The sequence below is a fragment of the Lampris incognitus genome, chromosome 7, assembly GCF_029633865.1.
Source record: "Lampris incognitus isolate fLamInc1 chromosome 7, fLamInc1.hap2, whole genome shotgun sequence".
Lineage (NCBI taxonomy): Eukaryota > Metazoa > Chordata > Actinopteri > Lampriformes > Lampridae > Lampris > Lampris incognitus.
Genome location: NC_079217.1, coordinates 10,868,076 through 10,894,955, shown reverse-complemented (window position 1 = coordinate 10,894,955; position 26,880 = coordinate 10,868,076). Strand labels below are relative to the sequence as shown.

The 26,880-nt window shown below is 46.5% G+C and overlaps 2 protein-coding genes across 3 annotated transcripts in view; both read left to right on the top strand.

Annotated features, from left to right (window-relative positions):
* Nucleotides 1-42: 42 nt before the first annotated feature.
* snrpa (small nuclear ribonucleoprotein polypeptide A) lies at nucleotides 43-7,853 on the top strand. Of its 2 annotated transcripts, XM_056283833.1 has the most exons (8): nucleotides 43-152; nucleotides 398-482; nucleotides 583-755; nucleotides 5,069-5,245; nucleotides 6,712-6,888; nucleotides 6,998-7,086; nucleotides 7,236-7,442; nucleotides 7,553-7,853. In XM_056283833.1, exons 2-7 carry the CDS (start codon nucleotides 410-412, stop codon nucleotides 7,393-7,395), a joined length of 849 nt encoding a protein of 282 aa, XP_056139808.1. In that variant the 5' UTR covers nucleotides 43-152; nucleotides 398-409; the 3' UTR covers nucleotides 7,396-7,442; nucleotides 7,553-7,853. The 2 variants fall into 2 exon arrangements, with proteins under 2 accessions (XP_056139808.1, XP_056139807.1); XM_056283832.1 differs by having other exon boundaries at nucleotides 7,236-7,853.
* A 12,741-nt stretch (nucleotides 7,854-20,594) lies between these two features.
* Nucleotides 20,595-26,880, top strand: part of LOC130115459 (protein jagged-1b) — a 65,292-nt gene continuing 59,006 nt past the window's right edge. Inside the window, exons 1-2 of the mRNA XM_056283126.1 lie at nucleotides 20,595-20,677; nucleotides 25,003-25,353. Coding sequence (XP_056139101.1) covers nucleotides 20,603-20,677; nucleotides 25,003-25,353 — 426 coding nt within the window. The 5' untranslated portion in view covers nucleotides 20,595-20,602. The remainder of the gene's footprint in view (nucleotides 20,678-25,002; nucleotides 25,354-26,880) is intronic.

Here is a 26,880-nt window from a genome sequence, read left to right as displayed (position 1 = left end):
CTGGACAGGAAGCGGAAATGACCCCTACCCCTTCCTCGTCAACGCGATAGTTCAGCGCCTTCAGCTCGCTGGCTTAACCGTGCGTGTTCGCTTGTCGTGGTGTGTTTCATTCATCATTTTGACGTTGTTTCGTTCGGCGTGCAGCGAGAAAAGTAAGATTTTTTTTCTCTCTCCTCCGTTTCATGATGTTTAGAACCCAGGCGATTCATACAATAACTGTGATGTGAGGAGGGGAGCATAAGCGATAGCCAAGCTAGCAGTAGCAACGTTAGCTTATGCTTGAGCTTATGAGCTGTTAGCTTCCTTAACAGTTGGTTACCTATAGCTTTTTAATCAGTGGGTTTGGTCTCAGAAGGCTGAATTTTGCTCATACGTCTCCCAACACGACTTGTTACAGACGGAGCAGAAGATGACCGCGCAAGATGTACGACTTAACCACACAATCTACATCAACAATTTGAATGAAAAGATCAAGAAAGATGGTGAGTTGATGTTGGCTATCGTCAACAAGCTAAGTACGTTTATGATATGGATTGTGCCTACCTGAGATGACTAATAAGATGTTTTTTTCGACTTTTCCAGAGTTGAAAAAGTCGCTGTACGCCATTTTCTCCCAGTTTGGTCAGATATTGGACATCTTGGTCGCACGAAACCTGAAAATGAAGGGTCAGGCCTTCGTCATCTTCAAAGAAGTCAACAGCGCTTCCAATGCCTTGCGATCCATGCAAGGTTTTCCATTTTACGACAAACCTATGGTATGTTAAGGTCAATTATGGGGTAGGACACCAGATTATTGGGAAGATGGAAAAGCAGTAGCGAACCATGACTCTTCAACCTTGGCTCTTTGACCCCCCCCCCTCCTTCCCTCGTTGTGAAAAAAGCAAACTACCAGCCTAGCTTACTGTGGCTTCTCCTGTACTGCAAAAGTTACCTATAACAATTCCAACTCAGAAACAAAAATCAAGACGCCAGTCCAGCCTAGGCAATGCAACAGGTAAACAACACAGAGAGAGTGAGCGTTATAATACCAAAACACAAAAACAGCTTTTTTCTTAAGCAAAATGTAAATCCTCCTTGCAAATAATTGCATCATCACACAAGCTGTGTGCGGACTTAAGCAGAATATGGTGACAATTGGCTGGGGTGCAAAACTGTAAAATGCATGACAGCCACCCCCTCCTACCACACAAAACCAACAAAATTTCATGTAAAACTGATTCCTAATTGGATGAGATGCTAATGAGTGCACATCAGATTGTTTCAGTTTTCCCCAATGAAGACATCCTAACATGCTCCGTGCGTCAGTGAACAGGCAAACAATGTATCCCTTGTTCGAAAAATCACTCGCCCTGACTCTATTCTTGCGAAGTTTCGTGCACTTGCTTAATCTCCAACCTATGTTCATTGGTCAAACTCGACACTGATGCCCTTGAGGTTTCTGTTTTCCTCTCCAGTCAGCAGTAACACCAGCCATTAATTAATTTACGGAAATTAAATTACTGATGAAACGATTAAAACTTAAGAAAATTGTTAGTTATGAATGAATAACTTACACTTACTCATTTGCAGAGGGAGAAGTCACAAGTGGCGCCAAAAAAAAAAAAATCTCATTGCCTGCTCGCTCACTGTATGTTGGAAAGAAGTGTGACTATGTTTTAACCAAGGATCACAGCAAGCATTATTGATTACACCAACGCTGGTAGCAAGTTTGTTAGACCCAATAGAAGACAACTAAGTTGTAGTGATGGGAATTCCAGCGCTTTTTAGTGAGCCAGATCATTTTGCTTAGCAATAAGAGCCAAATGATATATGATAAATAATGTAAGTAACATCAAACACTACTACACGTGTATTGAGTGTGTAATTTATATTGAACTATCTTACTCTGGATAAGTATCAGAATATCTTAGATGAGTAACGGATAAGTATCAGAAAATCCTATTACTTGGATAAGTATCAGAATATCTTATCTGCTTTATTCTTATCTTATTGAACTTCTCCCTGTGTCTGCGTGGGTTTCCTCCCACAGTCCAAAGACATGTAGGTCAGGTGAATTGTCCTTACTAAATTGTCCCAAGATGGGTGTGGGTCGGCCCTGTGATGGACTGGCGGCCTGTCCAGGGTGTCTCCCCGCCTGACGCCAATGACTGCTGGGATAGGCTCCAGCACCCCCGTGACCCTGAGAGCAGGATAAGCGGTTCGGATAATAGATGGATGGATGGCTTTATATTGAACTATGTTTTGTATGCTTTGCTCTTAATGTTATTACCAAAGTCGCATGTTTCTGGATTGTATTTAACAAATACGTTATCGGATCATCCTATTATTCTGTCTTGTATTAAGTTACAAAAAAAAAAAGGAAATAAAAAAACCCAAAAGAAATCGGTTCAGCAGGAGCTGGTTCCCATCGTTCACTTAAAGGAGCCGGCTCATAAATTTGACTTGTTCGCAACTAAAACATTGTCACTAAAAAGAAGTCATAACTTCATAAGTTATTTTGCGATTTTATCTCATGATCATGGATCAGCAACAGAGAGCCAGTGCCGTGGTTGTGCTTTGAAGTCCCTTTGGACCTGGTGTCAGCGGTCAGTTTCGGTGCATAGTATCAAGCGGAGACGTGATCAGCTTTTCCTCCATCTTGACTGAAGAGATTTTTCTAAAGGTAGCGTGGCTTATAGCCCTATTTGAAGGTGATACTCGCTCGGGTTGAAAAAAATGTTCTTTTAACTCAAGCGAACAGTAATTTCGTGAAGCTTGCAGTTTTGCTGAGATTAATTCCACCCATTTGCCTCCTACCATTGACTTTTCATGCATTCGCGCCGCTCTTAAATTTCACTTCACGTTCTGTTAGAACACAGCTGAAGCCAGCACATCATGACAGCACACACAGCTAAGCAAGCATTAGCGACAGTAACTTTAGAACCATGGACAGTGAACAGCGATCATGGCATTTTGGAACCCACCACAACAAACAAGCAATCTACTACTACTTTCGGCTGCTCCCATTAGGGGTCGCCACAGCGGATCATCTGTTTCAATCTCTTCCTGTCCTCTGTATCTTTCGCTGTCATGCCAGCCACCTGCATGTCCTTCCTCACCACATTCATAAACCTCCTCTTTGGCTTTCCTCTTTTCCTCTTCCCATGCAGCTCCATATTCAGCATCCTTCTCCCAATATCCCCAGCATCTCTCCTCCACACATGTCCAAGCCATCTCAATCTTGTCTTTCTTGCTTTGTCTCCAAACAGTCCAACCTGAGCTGTCCCTCTAATATACTCGTTCCTAATCCAGTCCTTGTTCATAACTCCCAATGGAAAATCTTAACATCTTAAACTCTGCCAACTCTGCCTCCTTTCTTTTCGTTAGTGCCACTGTCTCCAAAACATATAACATTGCTGGTCTCACAAACAAGCAATACTGTTCAAAAATGTTTAATTAGATTGCAGAGGCGTCCCGGTAGCATGGCGGTCTATTCCGTTTCCTACCAACATGGGGATCGCAGGTTCGAATCCCCGTGTTACCGCCGGCTTGGTCGGGCATCCCTACAGACACAATTGGCTGTGTCTGTGGGTGGGAAGCTGGATGTGAGTATGGGTCCTGGTCACTTCACTAGCGCCTCCTCTGGTCGCTCAGGGTGCCTGTTAAGGGGGGAGAGGGAACTGGGGGGAATAACGTGATCCTCCCACGCCCTACGTACCCCTGGCAAAACTCCTCACTGTCAGGTGAAAAGAAGCGGCTGGCGACTCCACGTGTATTGGAGGAGGCATGGGGTAGTCTGCAGCTCTCCCTGGATCGGCAAAGGGGGTTGAGCAGTGACCGGGACAGCTTGAAAAATAGGGTAATTGGCCAACTACAGTTGGGGAGAAAAGGGGGGATATATATATATATATATCAATACAGATGCAAGAAAAAAGTTTTAATATATAGCAGTACAGGGCTGTTTCATGTGTCGCGCACTCATCAGCTGCTAATATATATATCTCAGATTGCTACAGCGGCCTATTAAATTATATGTTGCGGTAACTGTTCATGATGACCACTGAGTAGGTAAATTTACAGATTGACAAGTATACATAATGACGGTTTTCCCAAATAAACCTTGGTGGCGGCAGCGGCCAGAATAAAATCAGTTGCACTCTTAGATTTTAAATAACTTACCAAATTAACTTGTGGTGTAGGTCTTCCTTTGCTGATTAACTTTTCATTAAAAGCCTTAAAAACTGCATGGTTAATAAATTCGCAATGATGTTCTCCTCACTAGTGGTAGCATTACTCACGGCTTCCATCGTAAACCAACAGGCTAACTAGCTAGCTAGTTTTTATTTTTTATTTATTTTTTTGCTAGCTTGTGATTTGTGTCCCCTCTTAGTGGGCAGAACTTATCAAAGTGAGTGATAACAAAGCCCGCCCATTTAGAGGGAAGATATGGTTTGTCAGTTTTACTGTCATTTGAAATTACTCCCATTAAATCACTATTGCTCTGACCTCTGTAAAATTATAGCTGGACCCCCCCCCCCCCCCCCCCGCCCCGCCCCACCCCAATCACAGAACTGAAGCATAGCAATTACTTCCTAGCACCTGCAGAGGCAGTAAAATTCTGATAGGGAGACAAAGGGGCTTCTTTCATTCAGTCCTTCACATTTCAACACAAACTGAATAGGCAAGTTTGAAGAGTGTACTTCCTCAGAAACACTTTATTTAGCTGTTGTCAAATTATGAATTCATAAAATTAGAACTGATGATTTTTTTTAAATATTATTTTTAGAGTATCTTCAGCCCTCTCTGAGAGCATAGAGGGTCCTGACGATTCCTCACTGTGAATTCTAAAATTTGAACGGTCATATCTGTGTAATAGTTGTTTCTTTATCAGGAGTTTGGTAGTGGGTGAAGCAATAGGCTTTATGAATAAGACTATTTTTCAAAAATAAATATTGCTGATACATCTCTTTTTGTAAAGGTTTTAATTCACTATGCAGCCCTCAAATGTGTTTGTTTGTATGCATATACATGCATGTATGTATGTGTATATGTGTAACTGACACTTTTGTTAACTATTCTTACATTTCAGCGTATCCAGTATGCCAAACAAGACTCGGATATCATAGCTAAAATGAAGGGGACCTATGTTGAGCGTGACCGTAAGAAAGAAAAGAGGAAGATCAAAGGGCCTGAGGCAGCAGGAGTAAAGAAGGGTGTGGCAGGGGCTGGTGCACCCATGGGACCCGGGGTACCTACAGCTATGCCTGTAAGTAGAGTTGGCTAAATGTGCCGTGAAGGCGTCAGTATTGGTGTGCAGAGGCGGTTAAGCTTTAACCAGAGTTTTGCATATTACAGCATATCGTTTTTGAAAACATGACTGAAGTTGGTGCTGCGTAGTAGTAGTCTTGATAGTTCACAGGAGGGGTAAATGGGGTTAGAATGGTATGGGGGGGGTAGTGTGGTCCAAACATCTGTCATTTTAGAAAAATCAAGATGTACTCCAGCAAATATTGCTATTATTATTCTACCTATTTTGCTGCACAAAAATGAAAACAGTGCCTAATCCAACTTATGCTGGGTCTGTGCCCTGTAGCCTAACAGAGTAGAAATTAATTTCATTTCAAGGTTTGCTTGGTTGTTTAATTCTTCACTGATTTGAGCATCACCACTCCGCCTGCTTTCTTTGAAATTAGCAAAAAAAAAAGTTTTGCTTGAAAATTTTTCTAGTTGCTAAAATAGTTTTTACATTACCAGATATGCAGTCTTCTAGAATTCAATCCAGATAACAACAACAATACACAAAAAGACATTGTTTTTTTTTTTTCTTCAAGATTTCTCAGCACTTGCACTCTATGATATACGTTCAAACATGAGTCAGAGTAGACAGCCACATGCGCAAGGATGTTTTAGTGAAGGTGGATGTAAGTACAGTTGCCATTGAACTTTTTAGAAATGGGGTGAGTGTTGACACATTAATTTCTTATGGAAGTTATCCCAGAAAGTTGAATTAGTTCATCTGGTCACAACATTTAGTGGGAGAAATGTTTCATCACTCATCTTTAGTGACTTTAGTCTCAACTGATTGCAGGTATCCCCCAACCTTATAAACGGCTCAGTTGCATAAACGAACAGTTCTATCCATCCATCTGTTATCTGAACCGCTTTTCCTGCTCTCAGGGTTGCGGGGATACTGGAGCCTATTCCAGCAGACTGATGAAGTCACTTAGATGAGTGATGAAATGTTTCTCCCACTTAATGTTGTGTCCACATGAACTGATTAAACTTTCTGGGGTTTCCTTACCTGGATTATTGAGCATGCATCAAGACATTATGTGAGTTATAGTAAGCTTTGTAGGTGGCGTGCTCTCATACCTGACCTGGCCTGACCTAGCCTATCAAAATGGGCTACATTTCACAGGGTTAGGGTTATTCCACTTGATGGATAGTATGGCGTCTAGGATGTATTGTGCACTGCTAGAGTCTCGTGAACAAACGGTCAAATGAAATGGACTAATGGAGTAACCAAGCGAAAATTGGTTTAAACAAAAGCCCAATTGCATTGAGTTGATCCTAAGTAGCTCAGCTGACCACTTGACTGGTTATGGAGTTGGGACAAAAGATGATAACCATTTTAATTGACATTGTAGCCTAATTTTCATATTTATAGAACACTTTGTGAAAGAGTCATCACACTTCAATAGCTTTCATAACACTGTTGTACTTGTTGTAAAGGGAATGCCTCCCATGAACCAAGCTCCTCGCATGATGCCCATGCCAGGCCAACCACCTTACATGCCCCCTCCAGGCATGATGCCCCCTCCTGGCATGGCACCCGGACAGATGCCCCCTGGTGCCATGCCTCCAGGTCAGATGATGCCTGGACAAATGCCAGGACAAATGCCTCAGCAGGTAGTGTGTGTTCAGTTTTCTATCTGTATATAGTCATTCTCTAAAAAGGGATATTTTTCAACGCAAATCTCATCTGGTGGTTGTCCACAACTACCGCTCTCCCCCTCAGGTGGCAGAAAACCCTCCCAACCACATCCTTTTCCTCACCAACCTGCCAGAGGAGACCAACGAACTCATGCTGTCTATGCTCTTCAACCAGTCAGTATCAACTCTTATTTCATGTACATGATGGCAGCAGGTTAAAGTTGATGCTGTGAATTTGCGTTTTTAATTGATTTTGAGTCTCTCTTTTTTCCAAGGGGTTACTGTAGTTGTCCAAATACTGAATATTTTGTTGTCCTTCTCAGGTTCCCAGGGTTCAAGGAGGTGCGTCTGGTCCCTGGTCGCCACGACATCGCATTTGTGGAGTTTGATAATGAGGTGCAGGCAGGTGCTGCTAGAGAGGCTCTGCAAGGGTTCAAGATCACACAGACAAATGCCATGAAGATCTCATTTGCAAAGAAATAAGCTGTCCCATGCCGAGACCGGTGGTCATTTGTATGTGTACACCAGAGGTGATTGTTTTCCCTTCTAGATCAGTGCCCCACAAATGATTTTTTTTTAGAAATTAGCATTTTAATGCTGTCCGGGATAAATTGAATGGAACTGCTTTTTTCTCTTGCAGATACCTACAGTGATGTAAGTATACTTTGGATCAAATTGCTGTCTAGGATGTTACTCAACTAGCAAGAATATGAACTTGGTCAATTGAGGAACATTGAACACGAAGTTAAAACCTAAATTTTTTTAACATGGATTCCATAAAATAGATGTTACTGGTTTGTACACATACCAATGAGCAACTTGATGTGTTCTTATTCCTTTAACTGTTTGTTATAAAGCATTGCACCCAGAGTCTGATTTACCAGACATTGTACCTGGAGCTTGGTGTTAATTTTTTTTATTAAAAAATGATTTTCTCACAATAGTGTAGTTTGCTTGTGATGGTTGTACTATGGTCTGGTACTACTACTACTTGTACTGGGCGATGTGTAGAACTGTAGCAACTACAGAGGTATAAAGTTGATCAGCCACAGCATGAAGATATGGGAAAGAGTAATAGAAGCTAGGTTAAGAGGAGAGGTGACGATTAGCAAGCAGCAGTATGGTTTCATGCCACGAAAGAGCACCACAGATGCGATGTTTGCTTTGAGAATGCTGATGGAGAAGTATCCACGAGTTTCCTGGGGGGTCCCTAGGGAAACGATTATGGGTAATACTTCCGGTGTTCGGCGGAAGTAGTATCACAGTCCTGCGGCAGATTTGGCAAAAGAAGTGTTAGCTATTGCTGTTCGTGTTTAAAACAAGACGATAAAAGTTCCTCGCCTACATATAACATGTTGTTACGGAGCTCGGGGACAACGTGCTGCTCGTGGTTGTACATACAATCAGATTAAACTTAATGAGTGGCTTAAACGGGAGGGCTTCGATCACGAGCCTAAACTAAATCAGACTCTTCCTGTCAGCGATGGTACACTTTCTGTCTGTCTACATGTGCTCTGTAGCTTAGCTGAAGAAGACCATTTGTCTGGAGGTGGAATAGTGGGGCCATTACTGAGGAATTACTGCGGCTTATGAACTCTGCATGGTTCTTAAAAAGTTGGGGGGGCGGGGGGATGAGGACTCTTCCACTGAATTTCTTGATCGGCCTGGATATGCGTGGTGTGGTTGGTGGTGTTTAAGGTTGATGTGTTTCACCTTCCCCAGCCCTACATTCTTTCTCACACCAGAGTTCCACTTCCTGTGCTCGTCAGTGCATAACATCCCTGTCTTGCCCTGCCTGACTGCACCCTCAACCTACACTGAATGAAATAACCTTAGTTCATTATCCAACAGTGGGGGAAGAAGTACTCGGATCATTTACTTAAGTAAAAGCAGCAATACCACAGTGCAACAATACTCCATGGCAAGTAAAAGTTCTGCATTCAAAATGTAAAAGTACAGAATTGTCAGCAACAGAATGTACTTAAAGAATCAAAAGTAAAAATACTCAATAATGCATAGTGGCTACTGTCAGTTCTGTTGTTATTGAATCATATTGATGCATTAATATGTAAGCAGTAGGCAACTTTGCACTAAGTGTAGTATAGTATAAAATGTAAATACTCAAGTAACATAAGTACCTCAAAATTGTACTCAAGCACAGCATTTGACTAAATGTACGTAGTTGTGAGATTTGAGGTTGTGTTGCCACAGCAACAGCATCATGTTAAGCACGGAATTAACTGAAGTACAGTAAAAGTACAGTAGAAGTACAGTAAAAAAAAATCACATTTTTCATGTCATTACTTTACTGGCCTTCCACAGAATTGCTGCTGCATGACTACAAGAGCGTCCTGGCCCTGCAGTAATATGAGCAACCTGGTGTCTGTATGTCACCTGTCACTGATGCTAGCATCCAATCCTTATGATGAGACCCGTGCAGGCTCTGACTCGGCTCTATGTCTGCTTTTAGGTAGACAGGGTCGTTTCCAGCATCCTTAAATAACACCCGGCTGACTTTATTGCTGTGTAGATATTAGTACGCCTCCGAGCTTTTTTAATTGCTCATCACCTTATCATCACAGGCAATGGACTCAATAAAATAGCTAAAAAGGCTACCGTACGTGAATACGAGGCTACTTCTTCACGTCATCTTCTATTACAGACGGCAAAGGTATTCTTATTTCACCCTTTTTGAGCTCCGTGAGGTTGTGTCCCCACATCATTAGCTTATTTGGCTGGCTAGATCTTCATGAATGAGTAAGATGCCGTACAAATCGCTCTAAGAAAGACGGTTAGCGTACCATCACCATGGAAAACGCCGGTTCCGTGACAGGACGTGCCGGAAGTCGCGCCCATAATTCACTCAAGGTATTACGGGGGCTAGGAATAAGGTGGACAGAGAAGACCAGAAGGAGTTCCCATTGTGTCTTTGTGGATTTAGAGAAAGCATGTGACAGGGTGCCAAGAGAGGAGGTGTGGTATTTTATGAGGAAGTCGGGAGTTACAGATAAGTATGTAGGAGTGGTGCAGGATATGTATGAGGGAAGTGTGACAATGGTGAGGTGTGTGGTTGGAATGAGATGGATTCAAGGTGGAGGTGGGATTACATCAAGGATCAGCTCTGAGCCCTTGTTTGCAATGGTGATGGACAGATTGACGGACGAGATCAGGCAGGAGTCTCCATGGGCGGTGATGTTTGCTGATGACATTGTGATCTGTAGCAAGATTAGGGTGCAAGTTGAGGAGAGCCTGGAGAGGTGGAGGTATGCACAGGAGAGAAGAGGAATGAAAGTCAGTAAGAGCAAGATGGAATACCTACGCGTGAATGAGAGAGAGGACAGTGGAATGGTGAGGATGCAAGGAGTAGAGGTGACGAATATATAAGTTTAAATACTTGGGGTCAACTGTCCAAAGTAACGGGGAGTGCAGAAGAGAGGTGAAGAAGAGAGTGCAGGCAGGGTGGAGTGGGTGGAGAAGAGTGTCAGGAGTGATTTGCGACAGAAGGGTACCAGCAAGAGTTAAAGGGAAGGTTTACAAGATTGTTTTGAGACCAGCTATGTTGTATGGTTTGGAGACAGTGGCGCTGACGAAAAGACAGGAGGCGGAGCTGGAGGTGGCAGAGTTGAAGATGTAAGATTTTCACTGGGAGTGACAAAGAAGGGCAGGATTAGGAACGAGTATATTAGAGGGACATTTCAGGTTGGACAGTTTGGAGACAAAGCAAGAGAGGCAAGATTGAGATGGCTTGGACATGTGTGGAGGAGAGATGCTGAGTATATTGGGAGAAGGATGCTGAATATGGAGCTGCCAGGGAAGAGGAAAAGAGGAAGGCCAAAGAGGAGGTTTATGGATGTGGTGAGGGAGGACATGCAGGTGGCTGGTGTGACAGAGGAAGATGCAGAGGACAGGAAGAAATGGAAACGGATGATCCGCTGTGGCGACCCCTAACGGGAGCAGCTGAAAGTAGTGGTAGTCTGGTATGGTCTGGTAAATGAGTGAAAAAAACCCAAGAGAGCCGTATTTAACTCAGTTCCTAAGAAGCAGTATGTAAAACTTTGTTTAGTAGTGCAATGGCTCCTATTGCACCCAAAAACTTTTATGGTAATTGTGAAAGTTTGCATCTCCAGTAGATGGAGCTGTAAATCAGTTATTTATTTAATTAGCCAACCAAGGAAGTATTGCAACAAAAACTACAAGCTAATGTCAAGAAAAGCAACGGTTGAACAAGGGAGAGTGAAGAATTCACGTTGAAAGTGGGTTGCATGCTTACCCTCCCCATGTGAGGACACACATGTGGCCTTAAAGTTTAAAAAGTAATCAAGCAGTTAATACGCTCAGGACCTAAAATGCTTAGCAAACCCGGTTGTCTGATTCTGCCATCATTTCTTAAAAAAGCCAAGTCTGGAGAGGGCCAAATTGTTGGGGCGTATGTTAAGCAGGGTTTTTAAATGATGATTCATGAGAAGGGCCTAAGCTATTGTTGGCGTGACCAACAATAGCTCGTCCCGTTTTGATACAAGAACCCATAGTGAGGTAAGATTGTTAACAATTACATACTTTCTAGCCAGCAAAACAACTTTGGTCCGGGTACGAGTTTCAAATAGGTGAGGTTTATGTTCAGGCAACCATTCCCAACAGAGCACCGCTGGTAGTGGATTAGTCAAACTTCATCAGAGGTTTTCACGTTGCAGCGGAGGCCCCAATTTCACTCATGTAGGAGTTGACGGAGCAGTATCAGTGAGGGTTGACTCACTAGAACCACGGTACCCTCGACTGATGCTTGTGCATTAGCTTAAGGTGTGTGGGGGGGGGGGAACAAAGAACCAACTCTGAATGAACCGACTCCAGATATCTGGGCTTACCACTCTGAACGGACACAGCATTGAGACGGTCTCGGAGTATAAACGTCTTTGTATCTGGCTGGATCAGAAAGTTTCACGTTGTCACACTTGTCAGCCAGCTACGGCAAAAAAAATTGGATATGTGTACAGAAACAGTTGATCTCCCTATGCTCGGTAGTAAGCGGATCATTGAGGCTTTCTAATTTGGATTATGGTGGTGTTATCTATCACTCCGCCCTGAGACGACAAGTTGCAAGGCAAGACACAGGTGACAAGTTGTTATACTCCTCCTTGCATCTTTTATGAAAAGGTTGGGTGTTGGGTAGGGGGGAGGTCTCTAACAGTAAGACATGGCAGGAGTTGGGTTTTAGCCTTGAATGGCACTCCCTTATTAAATTGGTCCTGTAGTCATTACTTGACTCATTCAAGTCAATCAATCGGGGGCACGGTGGCGCCTAATGAATGTGTGTGGGGGGGGGGGGCTGTGATGGCCTGGCAGCCTGTCCAGGGTGTCTCCCCGCCTGCCGCCCGATAACTGCTGGAATAGACTCCATCATCCCCGTGACCCTGAGAGCAGGATAAGCGGTTCAGATAATGGGTGGATGGATGGAAGTCAATCAATAGACTTTATTTGTATAGCACTTTTCATACAAACAAATGTAACACAAAGTGCTTCACACAATAACCCCCCTCCCACAAAACAAACAAACAAAACAAAAACGGTCAGGTCAAAAAAAAAAGGGATTGACTAATGCTCAAAAGTCCCACATGCAAACACAAAATTTGGGAAAACTGCTTTTAGTTTCAGTGCTGCACACACACGGAATATTTTACAACACACATTAACACTTAACAATGTTTAGGTCGATTTAAAAGCACGATTCCAGACTACGCTGTTTTTAACCGTGTTCTGTTTGTTTTCTCAGAGTTGTGTGTGTGTGTGTGTGTTTGTGTGTTTATTCTGTTTTAATTGTACTCAACATCACTGAATGTGAGGCCATCCACTCAATGATTCCTCGAGATTTAGATAAAGGATGAAGGCAAATCACTGCTGACACTCTTCTCCACCCACTCCACCCTGTCTGCGCTCTCTTCTTCACCTCTCTTCTGCGCTCCCCGTTACTTTGGATGAATGAATGTCGGTGTGAGAAGTCAGCAAACCGTTTACAGAGGTGCTGCCTCCAGTGGCGGTGGATAAAACCCCTCATTAAATCATTTGCAAAGGGAAGGGATTTCAAGTCCATGCCAGTTGTGGTTAAACACCTCTACCCTGATGAGAGGGTAGAGGTGACCAGAGACATGACCTCTCTGAGTTCTCGGTCGTCCGTCATTGATGTACCCAACACTTGGGAAACGACCGTGAAATAATGTTAAACGGTCGAATCAAGGTCTGAACTCAAAATGGGCGCGTGTGAGAGGTTTGATAGCATCAACTAAGACATGGTTTTCATCCACGAAAATCGCTTGTTGATGGGTTTCCACGTGAGAGAACGGTATTGCATCCCTCTCGGTCCGGTCCAGACGTCCAGATATTGTGTGTACTGTATAGTTTTGTCTTGTTTAGGTTAGTTTTCACTTGGTGTTGTGCCAGAGACTACAAGCGTTAATATTCTGGTACATATAGAGGGGACAGCATCTAATCTGCGCAAGAGGGTCTAACTGCAGCACCTCAGACTGCTCTCCCCAGGCCCCTCAGACTCTGCCTCTGATTGGTTAAGGTTGGGGTGGGGTTAGAGCTAGCCAATCAGAGGCACTTCATTCACCAGGCTCCTACGACTATCTAACCCACTGGTTAACAGAACGGGGGCCTCAGGAGGGAGGTCTGCGGTTGGTCCCTTCTCAATCTGCGAGGCGTCAACAGCAGCACATTAGACACACACAGTTCAATAAAACCAACATTTTGAATCAACCAAGCTATGCTTTTTATGAATCACTAGCATTATTTCTGCTGAAGGACTGACATATGTAAATTTTATTAATCTTACAACATTTTGTAATGAGGCAATATTTTGGAGTAATAAACTCCACCAGGCGGCACGGTGGCACAGTGGTTAGCGCGGTCGCCTCACAGCAAGAAGGTTCTGGGTTCAAGCCCCGGGGTAGTCCAACCTTGGTGGGTCATCCCGGGTCGTCCTCTGTGTGGAGTTTGCATGTTCTCCCCGTGTCTGCGTGGGTTTCCTCCGGGGGCTCCGGTTTCCTCCCACAGTCCAAAGACGTGTAGGTCAGGTGAATTGGCCGTACTAAATTGTCCCTAGGTGTGTGTGTGTGTGTGTGTGTGTTTGTGTGTGTGTGTGTGTGTGTGTGTGTGTGTGTGTGTGTGTGTGTGTCAGCCCTGTGATGGCCTGGCGGCCTGTCCAGGGTGTCTCCCCGCCTGCCGCCCAATGACGGCTGGGATCCAGCATCCCCGCGACCCTGAGAGCAGGATAAGCGGTTCAGATAATGGATGGATAGATGGATGGACACTCCACCAATCATTTCAAGGTAGTTAAAATATATATGTTTGTCAAACTCCAAAGCAATGATTTGTTGTTGTTTTGGTTTTGCACCTTCGAGAAGTTATTTATCCAGTGACACACCACTTGCACATGTAGTCACCAATAACTAGTTGTACCATCTGGAGAAAGGTTTTCAGAACCTATCACAACTGACATCACAGCATAACACACGTTATAAATGTTCAGATTGGTTTAGAACTTCACTGAAATGAGTTATTTTCAGTTTTGAAGATTAAACTTGATTAAATTGAACGTTTTAGCCGAGCTGTGGAACGTTAACCCAGAGGAGTTCTGTGCCATTTGCAGATGAGGTAAATTTTCCTTGATTGTTTTTCACAAAGCCCTATAGCCTTCTGTGTAACAAAGATGGACAAGTCCCACAAAGGGCCCTCTCCTAAACACCAAAACTGTAGACGCTAAAAGAAAATAGACGAGGACGTTCTGGTTTGGAGATCTCCAGTTTACCAGAATGGTAATGGGTGACTGCATGTGGGTGTATGTGGTATGACCGTTCAGATGATGGTTGTTCCTGTGATGAAGAACAGCTTGGTATACAGTATATTATCAGGAACTGCAGAGGTCACCATGAAGTGCCATTTGTCAGTGTAACCGCTGTGGGGTCTGTAAGACTCATTTCCCACTTATCATCACCGCTGTCACATTTTCCGGCTTGGTTTCTGGCTCTGAGACAGTTATTCGTGGCTTTCCTCCGGTCACCGACCATCAGAGTGACATGAATTCCTAACTCGAGCGGAAGGCTTGCCGATGCGGTCTCTAATGACAGTGCTCGAAAATTTGATCAACGTATGTAAGCTTAGTTGTGGGATGCCCTCAATGCAGACTGCGAGTGGGTAGCTGTGGGGTTCAGCTGGTCCCAGCCGGAAGAATCATATGGAGACTGCTCCGTTTATGGCTCGAAACACGCGAGTCAGAAACACAAACGAGAACTCTGTACTAAATGACAATGCTGGATTGTCTCGACCGGCTTGGAAATTTGTGGAAATAATCCCTTTGGGAAGCCGATCCTCACTGAGGCCCTTTAGGATAGAACGGACTATCCTGGTCCTTCAGAGACGTTTGTAGAATAATTACAAGTCTGAAGGACCACCTTCGCCTCTCCAAGACTGGGTTTATGAGATCAGGGCGGAGTAACTTGTGAATTAAGTCTGAAAAGCCTCATTTAGATCTGTGCCATCGACTGTACCCGGTGCACACAAGGGCCCCCTGTTGTGGATTTAAACTGTGCCCTGAGTAGTTGTCTTTAGGTTAGCTCAACGGCGTACACAAAATGCGCATTCTTTTGCACTTTCCCAAGCCTTTCCACACTCCCTTATTTTGCCTTGAGAAACCGCTGACCTTAGCCACCAGGGCGCCGTGTGTGTGTGTGTGTGTGTGTGTGTGTGTGTGTGTGTGTGTGTGTGTGTGTGTGTGTGTGTGTGTGCCCATGCCCGATGCTCCTGGCAATATGCCCAGTGACTCCCCTTTAACCATCACAGTGATCCTACAGTTGAACGACTAAAAGGCGACTTATTCTGTGGCTTACATGCGGGACACCTCTCCTGATGTCATTCACGTGTAAGACACGAAGAAAAAAAACCAACTCAACTGCATTTCCAAGTTCACCACCAGTAGCAGCACACCTGAACCAGAGACATGACCTCTCTGAGTTTAACAGGCGGGAGTTACGGTTAGCTTTGCAGACACCAAGGGGCTAATGTCCACCAGGGTGTATGCTGGATATGTGGCATGTGGCCTTGTTGTCGGTCACTTTGACTGTTACGGTTACCGGTGTTAGATGGGTAGCCTCGCTACTCTTGTAAGAATGCGAGTATGTTTCAGCTCTGATGCGTTGACTTAATTATGTCCCTCCTCGTCATCAAAATGGTCTTATATAATGTATGAAATTACAAAGGAAAGTCAGATGGTAGAAGTCAAAGGTACAAATGATCTGATACCACGGTTAAAGTGACGCGTCCGCACACACATGAAGAGACATGAGTGAGCAGTACAGGTCACGGGTGTTAGAGCTCTGGGTGAGGAACATGTCACCATTAGATGGTGCCAAAGACCCAACTCATAGCACTGTCAATTAAGTAATTAGACTGAGATATGACATGACACAACGGAGTCAGGGGCTCTCCCGCCAGGTGACCACCGTCTTCACAATAGCCCAGCAGGTTCGATCCAGCGGTGTCCTTCTATCCCCAAGTGGTCGGTTGGCATTCAGCTCATGCTTTGGATTATTGCTGGCCTATGCAAATGAGCACTGGTGCTCCTCAAGGGCCCTCTGTTCTGTCTTGGGGGTCACAGCGGAGCAGGAGGCCGCGGACACACCAGCGGTTACCAGGGAAGTGCTTCAGCAACAAGCCAGCGACGGACATGAGGATGGAGCAAAAGGAAGAGAGGGAGTTTAAGTGGAGATCGGAAAAAAGAATAAAGTTGGAGGGAGCAATGCGGAATCTCATTACTTTTGCTCAGATAAAGAGGGCACATTGTTCAGTCGTCTTGGATCACACAGGCGAGGATTTCCGGCTAAATGTAGGAAAATGGAAAGTATGCCATCTGATTGATGCCCTTATGCAAAAAGACGCCTCCCACTCTTCTATTTTTTCTGCTCGAGCTCGCCTGTTTGTTTGTTTATTTATTTGTTTGTTTATACTTGTGGTTGGATACATACAGAATTTAACGGTCAGGTATATAATTGTTTCTGGCATGTCACACATCGCCACAGACATGAGGCTGCCGGTACCAGGTTTAATTTGCTGTCACATCCCATTTGCACTCTTAGAGCCCGTGTGTATTTTGCATTAGCCAGTATTTAAAAGATGGTAGCCAGGTCGTGGGCGGTACGGTGGCGCAGTGGTTAGCGTGGTCACCTCACAGCAAGAAGGTCCTGGGTTCGAGCCCCGGGGTAGTCCAACCTTTGGGGTTGTCCCAGTTCGTCCTTCCTCTGGGGGCTCCTGTTTCTTCCCATAGTCCAAAGACATGTAGGTCAGGTGAATCGGCCATACTAAATTGTATGAATGTGTGTATATGTTGGCCCTGTGTGATGGCCTGGCGGCCTGTCCAGGGTGTCTCCCCGCCTGCTGCCCAGTGACTGCTGGGATAGGCTCCAGCGACCCTGAGAGCAGGATAAGCAGTTCGGATAATGGATGGATGGATAGCCAGGTGGCTTTTCAGTGTATTGTTATTTCTTACTGTGTGCATGAGGACCATGTCTGAACCAGCTTTCTTGATCACATGTGTAACTTTGTCCCCTACCAAGATGTGTTTTGTCCTTAATTGGACTGGTTGGGACTTGTTGGTTGATGCGTGGGCTAAATTCCTCTGCCCCATAGTAAACCGTCTTTTAGTAGCGGCGTTTTTGCAGACCCATAGAATTTCCCCTGTTGAATGGTCTTTGTAGGAGACCATGTGAAGAAGACCGGTGACAGATATTTAATTAGCGCTGCAGAGCTTCGATCTCGGGTGGCAGTACCGAAGGCATGAAACTGGAGTTGAACGTGTTGTTCTATGACAAAAAGAAAGAAAAGGCGCAGGACGCAGAGAGAAGAGCAGAGAGATGGTGCACATTCGTCATTCATTCATTCATTTATTCATTCATTATCCAAACCGCTTATCCTTGCTCAGGGTCATGGGGATGCTGGAGCCTGTCCCAGCAGTCACTGGGCGGCAGGCGGGGAGACACCCTGCACATTCGTCATCTCCATGTGAAATATTTTTCAAAGGATATTTAGATTGTCTCGACCAAGCTATGAGCTTTGTTTTAAAGTTTGTATTTTTGTGTGTGCCTGTGTGTGTGTGTGGGGGGGGGGACCAGGGGCAGGCGGGGGACAATGAGTGATAGAGGTAGAGAGAGTGATTGATAGAGAGCTAGAGTGAGAGACAGAGTGAGAGAGCGAGAGACGATTAATAGAGAGAGTGAGTGATAGAGAACTAGAGTGAGAGACAGAGTGAGAGAGCGAGAGACGATTAATAGAGAGAGTGAGTGATAGAGAACTAGAGTGAGAGACAGAGTGAGAGAGCGAGAGACGATTAATAGAGAGAGTGAGTGATAGAGAACTAGAGTGAGAGACAGAGTGAGAGAGCGAGAGACGATTAATAGAGAGAGTGAGTGATAGAGAGATAAAACGAGTGAGAGAGAGAGAGAGAAAGAGAGAGAAAGAGGGTGATAGAGAGCTAGAGACAGAGAGAGAGAGAGTAAGTGAAAAGGAAAGAGAGAGATAGAGCGAGCGAGCGAGAGAGATCTTTGACCTTTAACCAAGCCTTTAATGGTCCAATTCTTCATTCAGGTCAAGATAACAACATTAACACAAATACTCACATGCACAGTGAAAACACAACAATTGCCATACACAGTAAAAACAGAAGGCTGCAGACCTTCCCTTATATATTTTTTTTTCTTCAGAAACTAAGAAGCGCTTGATTTTTCTACAGTGCACAGCCCATCCCCGTGTCCCCAAATAGAAATAAATCCTTCCAAGTCTGAAACAAGTTTGAAAAACATGACCTCGCTAGACCCCCCCTGAACACGAGCGAGGCGTCCGTGGACCCTGCGCCTTTCATTCTGTGCCTTCTGCTAAGCCAAACACCCATTTTTTGCCTGACCTATCCGAAAATCAACCAGGGAGACGCGGCTGCACCGCGCTGCCGTGCACCTCGGACCAAAGACACACAGGCTGCCTTCGAGAACCTCTCCTAAACCCCTGAGCAAGAGAGAGAGAGAGAGAGAGAGCGAGAGAGAGAGAGAGAGAGAGAGAGAGAGCGAGAGCGAGAGAGAGAGAGGGGGAGAGAGAGAGAGAGAGAGAGGGAGAGCGAGAGAGAGAGAGAGAGCGAGCGAGAGAGAGAGAGAGAGAGCGAGAGAGAGGGAGAGAGAGAGAGAGAGCGAGAGAGAGGGAGAGAGGGAGAGAGGGAGAGAGAGGGAGAGAGAGAGAGAGCGAGAGAGAGAGCGAGAGAGAGAGCGAGAGAGCGAGAGAGAGGGAGAGAGAGAGAGAGAGCGAGAGAGAGGGAGAGAGGGAGAGAGGGAGAGAGAGGGAGAGAGAGAGAGAGCGAGAGAGAGAGCGAGAGAGAGAGAGAGAGAGAGAGAGAGAGAGAGAGAGAGAGAGAGAGAGAGAGAGAGAGAGAGAGAGAGAGCGCATCAGTGTGACTTGTAACAGACTGGAGAGGAGCTAATAAACCACTTGCACATGAGCGCGACAAGACGGATATTCCCCCGCCTCAGGACACACCCTCCCCCCCGCTCCCCCCCCCCAGCTGTCTCTCTCCCTCCCTCTCTCTCTCCCTCTCTCTCTCTCTATGTATCTCTCTCCTAAGATGTTTCCCACACTGGAGTCCTTGCCGTTGCTTCAGGCGGACCGGATCGGCTAATGACCAGCCGGTTTGATAAGAAGTGAAGTGAAACGCGGTCGTCACCATAGAAGAAGATCGACTCGACTTTGGTCGACTTACTTTCTCGTTATTCAGCCCGAACGCGGGACGAATACAGTCGGGGGTGTGTTGATTTTAAGGCTACCATTTTTTTTTTGGTGTGCGTTGATCGTTGATCAGAGCGAAGGCGATAGATAGATAGACAGATAGATAGATAGATAGATAGATAGATAGATAGATAGATAGATAGATAGATAGATAGATAGATAGATAGATAGATAGATAGATAGATAGATAGATAGATAGATAGATAGACAGACAGACAGACAGACAGACAGACAGATAGATAGATAGATAGATAGATAGATAGATAGATAGATAGATAGATAGATAGATAGATAGATAGATAGATAGATAGACAGACGGGGAGAGAGAGAGCGAGAGAGAGAGAGAGTGTAAGCTAATTGGGATGAGAGTTCAAGTCAAGCGAGCCAGCAGATTGGACCTTTAAAGCCTCTTAACGCAGGTGGGTGGGCGGACTGTCGCGCCGCGGGGTGGGGGCGGCGGGTTGGAGAGCGGCGTGTGCTCGGGCCCCTGCTCGCGTGTGTGCGTGTTTCCTCGTGGAAGTCCGCCGTGGACACGCGCCGACGAGCGGAGGAAGAAGTGCGAGGGCAACAGACGCGTTGTCGTACGAGGGGAAGCTCGCGGTCAGGTGGTCGCCGCCGGCGGGGATAAACCCGAGGGTCAGTTATGTCGCTGTTGTTGCTGTTTATTTATTTTTCCTTTTGAACCATGAAGCGGACCTGTAATAAGAGTTAGGCGCGTACGGTGGGGGTGGTGGTGGGTGGGTGGGGGGGAGACATTGTGTCAGAGCACCGGGTGTTTTTTTTTGTTTTTTTTTTTAAAGTCCCCAGTCCCGTGATGGAGAGAGAGAGCACGCACCAGTCAACTTGGGTGGATGACAAAAGGAGCGGCGCTCGGCTCGACATGAGGCGGGAGCGGGACCGGGGACAGCCGCACTGGACTGTGGTTTTCATCGTCGCCCTCACGATGCAGCCGCAGGTAAGCCACCGGCCGCCGACCCTACCGCTCGTCGCTGCTCTCCCGGGCCGCCGTCCAACCCCGCGACGGTCCCTCGTTAAACCCGCCGTGCGGCGTTTCTCTCCCTTTACGCGCCCGGACCGCAAGCGGAAAATAATGGAGAACGCACCGAGCGGCCTGTCCCCCCCCCACCCCCCACCCCCCTTCTACTGGCACCGTCCCCCCCCCCCATGACGCCGGGCCCACCTGTTGTTTTAGCTCCGAGCGGAGCTGCGTTGAGGGGAGGTGAAAACCTCCTCACCGAACCTCACTGGAGCGGTTTGCTGGAGGTTTCGAGTCGCCGAGGACGCGAGACAGAGTTGCCTCGTTGTCTTCGCGCGGCTCAAGGAGGAGCGCGGCACTGGGCAGCGACTCGGTGGGACGACACGTTTATCGCCTCTATCGTCGGGACACAGTAGAATAGGTGCGGGGGGAACTCATTTTCCGGCTGGGCTTACTTCACATCAGCGACCAGCTTCAATGTAACCAACTCGCGTTGGATCCTCAAATAAGGTGTTCCCGCATATGTGACCAAATGTTGCGGCGCGCGTATATCGACATTGTATAGGATCTCCCATGATAATTGTGTTCTTATCGTTTCCCTTCTCGCCCAGCGCTGTTAAGAGGGAGTTGTGTAGCTATGCATGGATGCACGGGACAGAAGTCATAGATGGACATTAGTCATAAGCTCAACTTTTTTTTCTTTTTTTGGGGGGGGGGGGCGATAGATTGCTCAGTGAATCAGGTTGTCAGTGGAAAAAAGGTCTTGCTGGAGAATAATGTGAGGTGACCTCCTACAAATGCCGCTCCACGTCCGTTGCTGGTGACTCAAGTTGGAAATTGGCCACTTTGCATCTGCATTTTCTTTTCTGTATCCATCTCAGTGAGTCTGTTTGTTTACCCGAGATAACAGCGCTTTGTTTGTTTATGCTGTACTATTGCTCGGCGATAGTCTCTTACTGATTACGTCCAGCTCCCTCCCGCTTCACACCACATACACATAGCTGTCTGTATGAACGAAAACAAATACGGTAAACGCTGAGATAAATCTGATTTTGACAGATACCCAAGACAAACATCTCCATGGAAAAGCGCCATCAAGAGAAAAATACACACAAAGTTGAAACATCCTGTGTTGGACATGGCAAACAATGCTGACAAATATATATTTATTTTGCACTGCCTCTTCTAAGGCATGGAGAACATTAACTGGTTTAGGATCCTTATATTTGGGTGAAGGGACTCTGATTACAGTGGTAAAAACAGGCCCAGGGGTGCTGAAGCAGAGGTTGTTTTCTTGTGTGTGTGTGTGTGTGTGTGTGTGTGTGTAACCGGGAGGCCCCAGTGGAGTTAGTGTGGGCCGTGTAAATGTTCAGACAGCTCCACATGTCGCTCTCCGACAAAACACCATGCACGCCTTCCATTCTCCCCTACTGCACTGCAGCAGAATACACACAGGTCTGGGTCCTCCACTGTTGCCCATTCATGACCTCGTAGGCTGGAGGAAACCATTCTTTCCGATGCCCACGCAGGCGATACTTGCTCCCATGTAAAATTCAACAGCTGATACCAGGCCTAATTGAGGCTACGTGTGACTCCATTTGTTCCAATAACTTATGTCTTGTGCAAGAACAATGAGGCCTGGGGCAAGCTTGGCTGTAAGGAGCAGAACTGTGTAATGTTGAGGCTGTCAAACCTCAACATTACACAGTCTCATTTTCAGCTGTCTCTGTTACAAAATGAGAGGCGACGCATGTTCGGTTCTGTCAGTCGAAAATATGAATCGAAAGGGCAACTTGAACATAATTGTTAGAACCTTTACCCTCAGTAATCCTTGGCTATTAGAACCTTCTTATAGCAAGATTTCCAGTGTTGGAGAATATCCATTTCCTTTATTGACTAATGCTCTCGGACCTCCTCTCCCGTCCAAACAGGCTAATGTGTTACAACATTTAGGCTGTGCATCCTATGGGCATGCGTGGTTAAACAGGAGTCCCGGTATTGACCCTCGAATGTTGATCTTTTGATCATGCGGACGGGCTGCGACCCACCCTCCAGGCCCTGCGTTTTGAGTGCAATGAGCCTTTAATGACCGAGGCTCTCCTGCAGAGATGGTCCAAGCTTAGGCAGAGAGCTCTTTCTCTGTGCAACCAGCGAGATGGAGCGCTGAAACGCTGGTATGCCCGGAATGACCAAAGGAGGGGGAGGAGGAGAGGAAGAAAGGAGGATGTAGAGTGATGAGTGGCACTGTATCTCCACGAGTCTTTTGATGTAGGGGAGTTTACCCCCACCCCGGCTCAGGGACAGGGCCATGAGAGGGACACAAAACCGCGGCGGCAACAATGGGCCGACTGATATTCATGTCCTGAAAAGACATTGTGCCTCAATCTGTTCTAGTGTGGCCGGGGAGCGTAATTAAAGCTGTGGAACTGGGGGGTACGCATGCACGATGGCACTGAGGATTTGACTTTTGTGTGGATTTCTGTTTATCTGTTTTATTTCAGTTCCTAGAAACCGGAGGAGATCATGATTCCCACTCAGTGAGCTGTCATTGATTCCTCACAGCAATACAATTTTAAAATGTGTTTAAAAATGCCCAATATTGCTCATCCTCATCTCGGTTATTAATACGATTGACAATGTTCACGGTTATTAGTTGTCGTTTAAAACGGGTCATTTGGACCCTGTTAAGGAGTAATGCCGAAAGTTCTGTGATTTTTTTTTTCCTTTTTAATTTTCATCTGCCGGTGGGGATGTGGTGGTACATAAGGATAATGGCGGTTATTTTTATGTTTACAGTTGATGGAGGAAGCTATTGTCTCAGTTTGACAATGACACACACGCTCACTCACACACACACACAATCACATGCAATTACAGACAAGCACGAACACATTTGCACACACTGCTAGTGCTAACAAGACCCCCTGAGACTCCTAAAAGGGGATCAGGGTCAAGTGTGTGTGTGTGTGTGTGTGTGTGTGTGTGTGTGTGTGTGTGTGTGTGTGTGTGTGTGTGTGTGTGTGTGTGTGTGTGTGTGTGTCTACCACACTCAGAGAGGGAATACACAGAGTGAGAAGGAGACAGGTGAAAAGGAGAATGGTAACAATACAGAGAGGAGCTGTCGAGGATAAGAGAGGAGGTGTCGGGAGATACAGCATGTTCCCAGGTAGAGAAAGCAGGCTAGGAGGAGAGGGACGGAGGAGGGGTGTCTGTGTGTGGGGCGGGGGGGGGGCAGGTTCCCAGTGTCTCCATCCCCCTGGGAAGGGAGAGCTGGAAAAAAAATGAAGGGAGTGGCACTGGCACGGGGAGAAAGAGAGTGAAAAAAGGAGGGAGGGAGGGAAGAAGGGAGGAAGAAGAGTGAGAGCGATAAACAAGAAAAGAGGGGGGAGACCGTGAGATAGAGAGATTAACAGGTAGATACAGGATTGCATGGCGGCGGCGGCGGCGGGGTCGTATCTGTCCATTCGGAGAGAAGACTTCGATTTTTACTCCGTTGGCGGGGGAGAGATGTGGGGATCAATGTTATCTCCTCCTTTGTTTGTGTCTCACTAGCCGATGCAGGACTGCCGTCTTGTAACGCTGATAAAATATAATAGGTGACACGGAAGAGGCCGGCAGACCCCCGAGTCTGCCGGCCTCCTGAGGGACTACGGCCATGGGATGTGATACCCCACTTCCAGGGGGGAAAATGCATTCATCCTCGTCATTATCATTTTGTGAATGAAATTCTTTGGAGGGAGCACAGATGTGCAAAGCACCGACCGAATCACGCTTCTTTTTTCTTTTTTTTTTTTAATATTATTTTGGCATTCGACATGCCGGCGGATGTAAAAGGGAACAAATCCACAATCTCTGGGTACAGAACTACCGGAGAGACAAAATGAGACTGGGCTCGCCGATTGTCGCTGTGTGACCACAGGAATCTCAGAAAACTGGCCGCAGCACTTACTCATAACGCCTCACGAGACAATGTGCTGTGTCCCCTTTCATTGTAAGCAATGACAATGGCACACAACGAAATAGCATCCAGCGGCTCTGTTATCCTTGCCGCCTTGATGCGGAGCGCTTCCAGGGCTCGAGGTTTTCATGTGTTTGGAAGTTGTTTGTGTGTCTCTGCACACCGGGTACTCCCTGCACACCATGCCGCTGCCTCTCCCCCGCCGTTACGCTTGCTTGTGTGACGGATGCTGTGTTAACGCCGTACAAATTCCCTCGGTCTTACATTTGTTTGTTTTTTCTCTCTCTCCTCTTCCTCTGCTCCCCCCCTCTCCCGTTTCCAACGCCGCTGCGTCCGTGGGGCCCAGGCTGTGTGTGCGGTGGGGATGTTCGAGCTGCAGATCCGTCACTACCAGAACCCCCAGGGCCTGCTGCAGACCGGAGAGTGCTGCGACCTCCCGGCCAGCGGGGGGCAGCGCTGCTCTCTCAGGGACCCGTGTGACACCTTCTTCCGGGCCTGTCTCAAGGAGTACCAGGCGCGGGTCATCCCGACGGGTGCCTGCACATTCGGCTCGGGCAGCACGGGGATTCTGGGGGGGAACTCGCAGTCGTCCCACCACCGAGACCATGGTGACGGAGCAGGCGGAGGAGGCGCGGGAGGAGGAGGAGGGGACGGGAGCAACGGACACATTGTCATCCCCTTCAAATACGCTTGGCCGGTGAGTACGGGAACAGACGCGACTGTCAGTGTGGGTTACCAGGGGAACATGCCACGCTTCGAGCGCTAACATTACATTAGCGCCCAGGCCGAGGCCCCGGGGAGAATAACAATGAAGATATTATTTCCCAGAGGCCTCTGAGCGACACACTTTGTTTCATTCTAATTTTATGCGTTGTCGGTCTCAACCGGTGCACTTTCCTTAACGTCAATATCAAGTTCGGCTCGGCGGCGTTCCACGGCACGGTGTGCTTGCACAGTTTATAACGTCGCGCAGCCGTGTCTTGTTTTCTAATTTACTTGTATGCCCCCAAAACACTCTTCTTCTCTCCCTCTCGTCACTCTCGACTACAGGTCCGTGAGCCCGTTGTGTTTCTCTCCTCCTCTCGCTCCCCGGCCGGGGCAACATTCTCTCCTTGTTGTTCCCTCTAAACTTTCCGCTCCAGTGAGCTTTTCTCATGCATATCCTTACCCACTCCCTCTCTTCTCCCATTTATCCCCCCCCCCTCCCCCAAACACCCCCCCTCGCTCCACCCCCCAACCCCCCACCCCCAAACAAACTTTTTTTTGCACTGGCATTGAGAGTTACAGTGACTCTTTTCATCTGTTGCCGCCAGGCATATCGACCCGGCTTCGCCTGTGTGGGATACCCGACTCGCCCGTTCGTTAAAGAGCGGATCTGTCGATCACAAATCAGCCCAGCAGAAGCAAGAGTCCACACATGACGGAGCTATCGATGATCCAGTTCCGCTTTTCCCTTGCTTACTCCTGCCGCCCCCCCCCCCCCCCACATCTCCCAAACTGTACAGGAAGAAGGAGAAAAGGAACAATAAATATAAGGGAGAACGATGGAAGTCTTCTTCTAAGTTGTGGAGTCAGGCCTTGAGGCCTTTTGAGGAAAGAAGCCTCTTTTCTAAATAGGCTTGTTGGTTTTGGCTGGTAACAGAGTATATATATATATATATATGTGTGTGTGTGTGTTCACAAATATGTTGTTTGATTTATCTGCTTCTGGGCACTGGGATCCTCGCACTGCGGTTGCGGCCGGGGTCGGAGGTGAGGATGAAAGGCTTTTAAAAGCTGCTGATGAGGGACACTAATAAACTCAATTTGCGGGGCTCATTTCCTTCGATTAATCCATTTCCCCAGCCTCCCCATCCACCCCTCCGTCCTCGTCCATTAGGCATCTTTTCTCTGGATTTTTTTTCCAGCGGTTAAAGGTTGTTTGTCGACAAAGCTCTAACCAGAGAGAGAGTCTCTATTAAATGACTTAGCCGTGACTGTGAAGCGTGATCCATGTTGTTACCGAAGATTAGGCGGCTCTTGTGTGTTAGGACCGGGATTCTGCCCCTGTCCAGTTGTTATTGCCTGGAAGAACTTCATTACATCTCCCAGACAGGAATTAAGAGTTTCTCATAATGCAGGTATCACAGAGAAAGCGGGAGACGGCCATATGGTTGCGATTATGTTCTTATTGTGTCGTAATAAAAAGACCAGGTGAGGATTAAGAGGCGGTCTTGAAGCGAAG

Bases quoted from the DNA above. Each gene is read 5' to 3' on its own strand.
- snrpa (XM_056283833.1), top strand. From the start codon at position 410: ATGACCGCGCAAGATGTACGACTTAACCACACAATCTACATCAACAAT. The intron at 5,246-6,711 runs GTAAGTAGAGTT...CTTGTTGTAAAG, and splicing joins GGGTACCTACAGCTATGCCT to GGAATGCCTCCCATGAACCA. The intron at 7,087-7,235 runs GTCAGTATCAAC...TGTCCTTCTCAG, and splicing joins CTGTCTATGCTCTTCAACCA to GTTCCCAGGGTTCAAGGAGG.